Source organism: Lepisosteus oculatus, chromosome 3, assembly GCF_040954835.1.
Source record: "Lepisosteus oculatus isolate fLepOcu1 chromosome 3, fLepOcu1.hap2, whole genome shotgun sequence".
Lineage (NCBI taxonomy): Eukaryota > Metazoa > Chordata > Actinopteri > Semionotiformes > Lepisosteidae > Lepisosteus > Lepisosteus oculatus.
This window is the reverse complement of record NC_090698.1, coordinates 49,932,101-49,941,765: the sequence shown is the minus strand read 5'-3', so window position 1 is coordinate 49,941,765 and position 9,665 is coordinate 49,932,101. Positions and strand designations below refer to the sequence as shown.

The following is a 9,665-nucleotide window of genomic DNA, read 5'->3' as shown; positions in this document are numbered from 1 at the left end:
GTCTTTGTGAACACATCAATTAGAATGTGAATTTACTCCAGAGTTACCTACAGTATATCTAACTATACAGGAATTCTATTAAATAACTTTACTATAATAAAGTAGATTTCAAGTCAGTTTATTCTGAAAGTGTAGAGTTAAAAAAGTTAATTTCAAACATATACACCATCCCCTTCACTGTAAATCCTAGATAATGTATTCCTCTAAAGTTCTAACATTTTTTACAAAATACTGTACTTTTGCAATAGCTTACTGTATTCCCGTATTAGGAAATACATTTGTTTGTATTTGCTTTTGTAAATGCCAAAGATTGGAAAACAAAAACAAAATTACTGCCAGGTTTTGAAACTGAAATAATGTTGGCTACTTGAATGTATTTGTTCACCTCCGTAACACACATGCAAAAAGCAAATACGGGAGAAGATTTAACACTGAAGTCCAGCAGATAAATGTGAAGGTTGTACTCAAGCTTTATGCCTCGTCAGGTCTGAACAGTTTTCTGTTGTGTGACGTGAACTTGAGAATACGTTGATCTCTCTGAATAAAACACTAGTCTATCACAGGGCAATGCAGAGTCATATTTAGGACTGGAACAATATCGGGATAGCTACCTTTTCCAAGGATATAACAATAGTATCCATTGTGTTGTGGAACCTTAAGCCCTAGAGTACAGAGCCTTAACTTCTACTCAGTGTCACCCTCATTAGTCTGGGATGTTACAAAACCTTGTGAAAAAGTATGCATCTTTTTCTCTCTCTTTGCTGCGGACACATGGGTAGATAAATTGAATGTGTTTTTGCACTGTCGTTACCAAGAGGATTTTTAAAAACACATTCAAGTACTGTAGAAAGAAAATAAAGACAGACCTTCTACAGTGAAATGTTATGTTTACAGTCCCGTTTTGAGCGCATGATCCCCGTCTGCATTTCTACGCTTTTGAAACTTCCAACTAGTTATTTTAGTGTCCTCAGAACTCATCTGAAAAAATCCTTCAAATAAGACCCCGTCACACCCCATTGGTAATCCTACCGGGCGAAACATCTTTCTCTTACTACATACAGTAGTCACATTATACATATAACTCCGTTGCTCTCTAGCTTGTTATGCAATAGGTGCAAATTCGGTGCAGAAGATACACTCTTGTGTACCAGAGACTGGTTTCGCAGCTCGGGTAGGTCATCATTGGGTGAAATCAGATAATGCCTTTCTCGGATTGGCTGTTTTAAGTGTCAATAACACGCTGTGTTGCCAATACGTTTCTTGACTGACCTACTAACACAGATCTGTGGAGCAGACACTCCAGGACTGGAAAGCTAGGGAGAGAGAGGTTTTACTTCAATGCAATTGGATTTTGACCACCAAGGAAACTTAACTTGTTTTTTTTCTTGGTACCGACGTGTATTTTAAACTACGATGTCACAGGACGCCGCATCTTTGACATTTAGGTCGTGTTCGATTGAAAAGGTAAACCATTACTTGTTTATTGAAAACCTACAGATACTTAGTTTTTGAGGATTTATTCAATGGGATAATCGCCACCTTAAGGTAAATAGTTACATTGCAGTGTACCAGAGTGGCACGTAGTCTTTTTTGAACGTAATATATATTTGCCGTATAATAATACAGTCTAAGGATCCACTGTTGCGAATTCCGTCTCTGGGTTTTAATTCATAAGCTTTGATGACTTTTCAGTGTCTGTGGGGAACGAGGTCCTGGCTGTGGCATGATTTTCAGGTTGTGTAAACATCACCGTTGTAACCATGGCATAGTGACCCAGAAAATTAATCATGTGCGCTGTTCTGTATAGAGACGTTGATGTGATAAAAGTCATGATCCTGCCATTGTTGCTTTGTGGTTCTTAATTTATACGATCAATGACCAGTTAGGAGTGAATGTATTGTCTGAGACCTATGAATGCATACACGAACGCGGACTGGTGAGTTTACCAAGTTTCTCACTTAAAACCAGTTATGAATGGAGATTTTTATTTACTCACATGTACATTATGGGCTTAAGCATAGGTTTACTTCCCAAGTAATAGTAAAAGAGACCCTGAGGGGAAATAATTCATAATTAAACACTTTGGGCTAATTTAGCCGGAATTGATGGATTTGATTCGTACGCGTGCCCGTTTAATTAAATGAAATACATAACATTCCTTCGTCATTGCGTATTTCATCAATATTATCAGTCACGGTTGTTCTGAGGACGTACGACAGGATCGTTCCTGGAAATGTTGCATAATGCAGCCACAGAATTTGCTGGCAGCTGGTGGAAAGAATAGGGGAGCTGATTACGCGATTTTGTAATCCTGACAATAAAGGAATCTGGGACATAGACGTGAACAATGTTTAATTCACCCATGCGAATGTAGGCATTGAGGATTGTTTGACTAAAGATACGCTTTCTCTTACTGGAAACAAAATCACAAAACTTACAAGGGGTGAGTTGTTGTTAAACCTGCCGGCGCAGAGGTTTTAAGTTATTTCTTCTCGATTTCGGAAATCTTGAGTCTTGTTTGAATTACCGAGTCAGATAAGTGAGGCAAGCATTTGAAAATGCCAATCTTAAACCTGAATTGAACAAAACAACCATGAGGCCATGTTCCGAGCACTTCTTTAAACGAGGTGCAACGCACGCCAGAAACGGGTTAACCGGTAAACTCGTCTTTGAGCTAGCAATGTTTGCTCTCTTATGTAATAGTAGAATAGTTAAGTTACACTTTTGTGTTGTGATAGTATCTTTTTTTTGTGTGTGTGGCGCATAGCTAGTGGGATGTCAAGGGGCGTTGGTGTTTCGCATTCTTACGCAGGTCTGGCTAGACCGTTGTCCATAAAAGGGGAGCTGGAGTGTGGCTTTGCGTACGCTAACATCTAAAAAAGGCAAACCAGAGAAATACATATTTTTTCCTGTGCGCATACAAAATAATCTCAGCAACTTTTAAAAAAAAATACGAATCTGGGCTTGAATACTCCAAGCTCTGAAAAGATTTTTAGTCTGAGAGGAGAATGGTCTGAAATATTAATATTAAAAGCACGTGTTTTACGTCTAGCTCACGAAACCTGACATCTTTTATATGTGCTTTAATTCCCGTTTTTTTCCCCTATCGGCTGCATACACGTGTATGGATGGCAGGGTGCATTCCTTTGTTCCTGGTGCGCTAATAAACACGACTGGCTGGCGTGAAAGCAGCGAGTCCTACGAGCTCCAATGGTGCCTTAGTCACGTACTGTACGTCTACATGTACAGTGTTGCAATGAACATTTAGCACAACAGCACATATTATAATATTGCTTAACAGTCCGGGAATCCAGTCAGGCAGCCCGCCCTAATCCGTACGATGAAATTTCTTTTAACCACAGACAATTAAGATACAATCCGATCAGCAACTGTCACCTGAAGGTCATCTGTGTAATTCAGCCTTATAATTTCCGACATGAATCCAAATGTTGTTCAGTATTTAAACGTCCCACAGATGCTATCCCGACGGATACTTAACTTCTTTTCGCCCTTACCTATTTTTAGAGTTAACGCCGGGGGAGCTTTTAAACTATTTTTATCAGTGCAAGTGTGTCGAGCCGTTTGTCTGTTTATGCGTGAGCTTGGCTTTATTTATTTTTAGTTTACAAAGAGGTAAAGTAATTGTGTAATCGGGATACTCCGATAAACGAGTGACATAATTCGAATCCGAGAGGCTAGCCGTAGTGAGAGTTGCTGAGGCAGTTGCATAACAATTTGCATTTGAGCAATAGTGCAGAGTTCAAGTAAGGCGTGCCAGATTTTCCAAAACTGGCAGAGTACAGCTTCAAACTGTTTGGAAAAAATGCCTGAGCTAACAATGGAAACGTTTTACTGCCCAAAGTGGGTAACTTTTGTACTGTTTTCATTTTTAATACTTGGATGTGTTATTGTTACCTTTATGCGGTTATTTCAATCTTTTTATGAGGGATTTAACTGTGGCTGCTTTCTATGTTTTATATAAAACGTTTTATATTGTTTTTCCCGTGTTTTTTATTTTACTTTATCTTGACGACTTTTTAAAAATCTCACCTTTTTTTATCTCTACCTATTTTATGTATATTGGTTAAGTAGCCCAATGTATCTCTGATGCGTCTTTACTTTATCCATTATTCCCGAGGGTTTATTTTCATTTTTTAAGTGAAGACATATTTAACTAGAACATTGAGTCCAGGAATCACTTACAGTTATGTCCAAAACCTGATCATATTGTTCATTCATAGGTGTGTCGAGTCATTAAATGAATTGTATTTATGAATAAAATACTGTTGACTATATCTTATTGTATAGTGATTTAAGTTATTATTCACTCAGAACTGTCAAATGTTCAGTTGATGAAATCATAATATTTTAATTATGGAGCCCAACTGAAATGAATGAGTCATAAATAGCAAGTCAGGAATAAATTAAAACAGGATGTGTATTTTTATCTTAACTCTGAACTAAGTTTAAAAGGACTTTTTGGTATCTCAAAATAGTGTATTGAACTTACAAGTTAGTCAGATATATGTATACAGTATGTCAATAACAATCACTGTTATTGTGATTATTCATGTTATTTGATTAACTTAAGTCCTCCTGATTTTCTCTCTTACCCTCTCAAGTATGCCCTACGAAACCAAATTCAAATATTGTGGTAGCATCACCAAAGGTTTTGTTTCAGATTTTCTGTAGTAGCCCATGAAAGGTCTAGAGAAAACGCACAACGTTCACAATCCTTCCTAATTAGATGTACTTGCTTTTTTATAAATTTAGAATAGACAGACAGATGATTTTCAAATAGCCAGTGGCTTTGTTTAAAGTCTTATTTTCCTGCCAAGAACCCTGTGACCACACATGGGGAAAGTGTAGGGAGACTACTCCCATCTGCCCAATTCCTGCCATTTGTCTTTTCACATGTCACTGGCATCACAGCCCCTCACGAAAGGTTCAGTACCAACTGGACGATTGGTCCTTCCCTCGCCGACAGCACTGTATGCCAGGAGGCCACAGGTGTCAATATGTCGCTCGCAGCCAGTAGAGCCCACCTGCACTTGATGACACTCAGCCAGTGGTCCCGGTTGCAGTTGACTAGTGACATGATTCGGTCCTGATTCTGTGATCACAGAGCTTGGGCAAGGACCTTTGCTGGTTGAGTCACTGAGGTGGACCCAAAGCACCCACTTTTTGCGCATTGCTTTGCATGCTTTAGATGTTTCACTTGGCATATGTAAGAGGTCTTCCAATCTGTAAGAGAACAATATATTAAATATAATCAAAATGTGGTGCAAGCCTTTATATCAGAGCACATCTTATAAATAAAGCACTGGCTGCTGACTAGGTTGATCTTACCTTTATCAGAGAACAGATGGTCTAGGTTTTAAACTATCTGTCCATTTTCTAACTGCTTCATCAGGTTAAGGGTAACGGGGGAGCCCGAGCCTAACCCAGCAAGCAGCTAGGCTAGGCGAGATATGCCCTGAATGGGATGCCAGTCCATCACAGGGCACACACAGACACATACACACTCATGCCAGTTTCCCAGAAACCATCTAACCTACTAGTATATCTTTGGACTGTGGGAGCAAACTGGAGCACCCAGAGAAAACTCACAAGAGCATACAAACTCCATTTAGATAGCATTCTAGGTCCAGAAGTGAACACTGTGTCCCCAGCATTGTGAGGTAGCAATGCTAACCATTACAGCTCCCTACAATTTCAGGGATTTTTTTTTGAAAGCTGGGAGTGGGATTTGAACTTGTGCTCTTAGAACCATTTGGGCACCCAAGGCTGTGGTTTAACTCATTGAGCTATCTTGTCTGGTTTTAAACTAGTTTCCTGAAAAAGTTAATGTCACATACCACTTAATATTCACTCCTTGTTACTACCTTCCAGGTCTTACTCATCTGGGATACAAGTTACTCATAAATGTAGCCTACCATGGCCCTCTGGGACCATGTGAATATAACCACTTTACATCTTTATTTTGCCAGTTTTTTTGTTTTCAGAAAATGAGCGCGTTTTGTAATTGTCTTATGAATTTGACCATGGGTGTCTTAGTACACTTCAGATTTCATGTCATACCTGTCTTGTTCATTGAAAGTGACAATAGTCATTTTCTAATAAGTTGAATACAGTGATGTGTTAGTGATATTGCAAGCTGGTATGATGATTCTTTTTTTTTACAAGTGTACACGCACCCTTTTATGATTGAATGCAAATTAGTAGCCCTATGAATTAGTAATTTGCATTTACCAGTTGTAAATCTCTTCCAAGTACTGTTAGTTTTTATTTAAGGGTGTCTTCTGTGAAAGCTTTGATTTCTTTCCTTTTAAATGAAGATTTGTAGCATTTGTAGGTTGTAACATTTCCCAACATCACAGATTAATGACAATGTCTTTCTGTTCTGTTTGTAGCATTTGTAGGTTGTAATCATTTATATCACCCACATACGGTACATGGTGCAGAAAGACATTGTTATTAATCTGTGATGTTGTGAAAGAGCTATGATTAAATCTTGAAACATATGTTCACAAATTTGTATTCATTCATTGAGCTCTGATTAAACCACATTTTAGAATACCTACAAGAAAACAATAACTGTTAATACGTTTTGCTTTTGTAAGATGTATATCAATACATTTGATCTATTAATTATTTATATTTTAGATTGTAATACTCTAACATCATGAAATAGTGACAATCTCAGACCCTTAAAGAATCCTTATGAAATTAAGTAGAATAGACATGAAGAGATTTTTAGGCAGAGAAAATGAACCTCTTTGTACTTGAGAGTACTAAGTATTTATTAAAGTTCTGAACAAAAAACACGTAAGTTTGGAATTGCTTAGGTGATGTGTGACTGCCTTTTGAAGGTAACTGGAACATAATTTTATTTCTTAAATTGTCTTTAAAAGACACTACTCTGGGCAGTAGCAGTTGTCGCAATTCACTCGTGTAATTACATTTGAACTTGAGTGCACTTTAGTCAGGTTGAACTAGTATATGCTGCTCTCTTTTTATTAAGTTTGCTTTCATTATCTATAAAGCATGCCAAAGGGAACATTGAATTATGTTGTAAGCCACATCAGCTTCCTTTGAACAAAAACTGTTTCTGTAATCATATGTAGTGACCAAAGCTTAAGATTGTGCATTTTTTTAAATAAATGCTTTTATTTTATGAATCTTGTTCAGTGTTTCCACTTCCATTATGATAAATAATGATTCTTATCAATGGTAAGCAGGACCCCAGAACTGCAGGGAGGCTTATTCTGTTTAAAACGGTATTCATTCAGTGTACTTTGCGTACTCCTTTTTCTCTGACAAAACTCTTTAAGGTGTTCTGCTAAATTCCCCTAGTTACTTGCAAAGGCTGACTCATAAAATAAGATCTTAAGTGCATTGCAGCTGTACTGAGTCAGAGGAAGTTACACTTGGCACATTGAGAGAAATCAAGATTCCAATTATTTATGACGTCTGCCTCTTTCTTCCCCTCTTTTAGGTATTGTAGAACCTTTGCCACTGAAGAAAGAAACCACCATCTTCTGGAATTAAAAGGCATTAAGAACACTGCTGCATCTGAGTCTTACCTGTACGAAAAATGAAATCCTTGTAGAGCCTTTTTTAAAGCCAAAGCAGTGTTTTGAAATTTTGAAATATGCAATCGATTAAAAAAGAGCAGAGGACTGTAGACTCTTGCGGTGGAGATGATGTTTTAGTGCTTGCGGCTGCTTTACAAGGCTCGGACAGGGAGTTGGTGGGTCAGAAATTACCTGGTGTGGCTTTTAAGCAGAAGACCTCGACGTGCCGCAGGAAACGCGAGTTTATCCCCGATGAAAAGAAGGATGACCAGTATTGGGAGAAAAGACGGAAAAACAACGAGGCTGCCAAACGGTCTAGGGAGAAGAGGCGACTGAATGATATGGTCCTTGAGAATAAACTGATGGCCTTGGGGGAGGAGAACGCTACCTTAAAGGCCGAACTGCTGTCCTTGAAACTTAAATTTGGTTTGGTCAGCTCATCAGCCTATGCCCAGGAGGTACAGAAACTTTCAAACTCCACAGCTGCGTTTTATCAGGATTTTAACTTGCCCAATACAAGCAGAAGCTCTTACTCAGGGGAGTCGGAGTCCACCTTGCTGAGCAGCAGTTGCATTTCAGTTATTAAGCACTCCCCACAGAGTACTCTGTCTGATGTGTCGGAAACGTCTGTGGTTGCCCAGGATAGCCCTTTACGAAATACTTGCAGAACCCCTGAAATAATCAAACAAGAACCACTTGAGAATGGTAATTACACACGGGAAGCAAGAGAGGAGAATATCCCCTATGACCCGTACCGGAACTATATGGGAAACCCGTTCCCAGGAAGCTACTCTCAGCCTTCTCCAATTTTACAGATTACAAGGTCCTCCAGCAACTCTCCCAGAACCTCGGAAGGGGACGAAGGTATGGTGAGCAAAGCCTCGGATGGGGAAGATGAGCAGCAGGTTCCAAAAGGGCCGATTCCTTCTCCCATCGACCCAAAGAGCATTGGCACCTCCACCGTCAAGGTACCAGACACAAACTCCTCAGCCCTGCCTCATAAACTCAGGATCAAAGCAAGAGCCATTCAGATTAAAGTGGAGGCCATAGATCCTGACTATGAGTCCTCAGGAAAACTGTCATCTCCCCTTGACATGTCTGCTAAAGGATGTTATCAGATAAGGAAACACACGACTTCAGATTTAATACAGTCCTCTATCAGTCCTTTATCTCTCCAAGTGACTAATCTCCAGGACTGGTCTCACCGGCCAGAACACTGGCACAACAAGGACCACCCAGTGACTGTTCCAAGCAACTGTAATAACAGACTTTGCCCTGCCTCTCCAGGGCCTTTAACCAGCAAACTAATTGTGGACCTGAAAGACAATTCTTACAATGATGCCGATTCTGAAAACTTGTATTTAAAACAGGGTATTGCTGACTTGTCAGCAGAAGTTGCATCTCTAAAAAGACTCATTACAAAACAGCAAGTGTCTGTTGTAGAGTTGGGCAAAAGCACTACTGATCATAGCTCTTTGTCTAAAGGATGTTACACAAAATGAAATCTGTGTATTTGCTCAATGGCCTGTTTCCACTGGAGCTCTGTTTGTTTTTCACTGTTGTGTTATTATAGTGTCTTATTGATGCAGTATGTTTTTAATGAATGGTGTCCTGTGCACAGATTGTTGTAGTCGGTGTGTATTGATTACTCTGTACAGTCTTAGTCAGGCTTCAGGTAAATGAAATGTTCACTTTTGTTGTAAATTGCAAATTTACATTTACAATAAATGTCTGTAGATAAGCACTGAAACTTGTGTTTTTCAATAAAAGTATCATGTATTTTACAATAATGGAAGTAAAATCTAAAGTTTTTTTTTTGTCTTAAGTGGTTTATTGTACAAATGCTTTGCAACCTTTAAAATGGCCAGAAATCTAATTGATTACAGATACAGAGAGGTGTGTGCTAAATTTTAACAACTTAAAATGCTAGAGCTAAGAGTTTCTCAGATGTTTAGATCAATTGAAGTGCAATATTCATTAAGAATGTATATTAAGTTCTTATTATAGTAAAGTATTTTGAAACATTGACAGCGTGGATAACAGAGGATGACTGGCAGATTTAAAGGCTCTAGGTCCTGAAAGTTGTAA

At 38.7% G+C, this 9,665-nt stretch overlaps 1 protein-coding gene across 2 annotated transcripts; it reads left to right on the top strand.

The window, feature by feature from the left end:
- Positions 1 to 1,266: 1,266 nt before the first annotated feature.
- On the top strand, positions 1,267 to 9,367 carry nfil3 (nuclear factor, interleukin 3 regulated). 2 transcript variants are annotated; one of them, XM_006626829.3, is made up of 2 exons: positions 1,267 to 1,464; positions 7,499 to 9,367. In XM_006626829.3, exon 2 carries the CDS (start codon positions 7,655 to 7,657, stop codon positions 9,077 to 9,079), a length of 1,425 nt encoding a protein of 474 aa, XP_006626892.2. In that variant the 5' UTR covers positions 1,267 to 1,464; positions 7,499 to 7,654; the 3' UTR covers positions 9,080 to 9,367. The 2 variants fall into 2 exon arrangements, with proteins under 2 accessions (XP_006626892.2, XP_015223092.2); XM_015367606.2 differs by lacking the exon at positions 1,267 to 1,464 and adding an exon at positions 2,135 to 2,443.
- Positions 9,368 to 9,665: the final 298 nt, after the last annotated feature.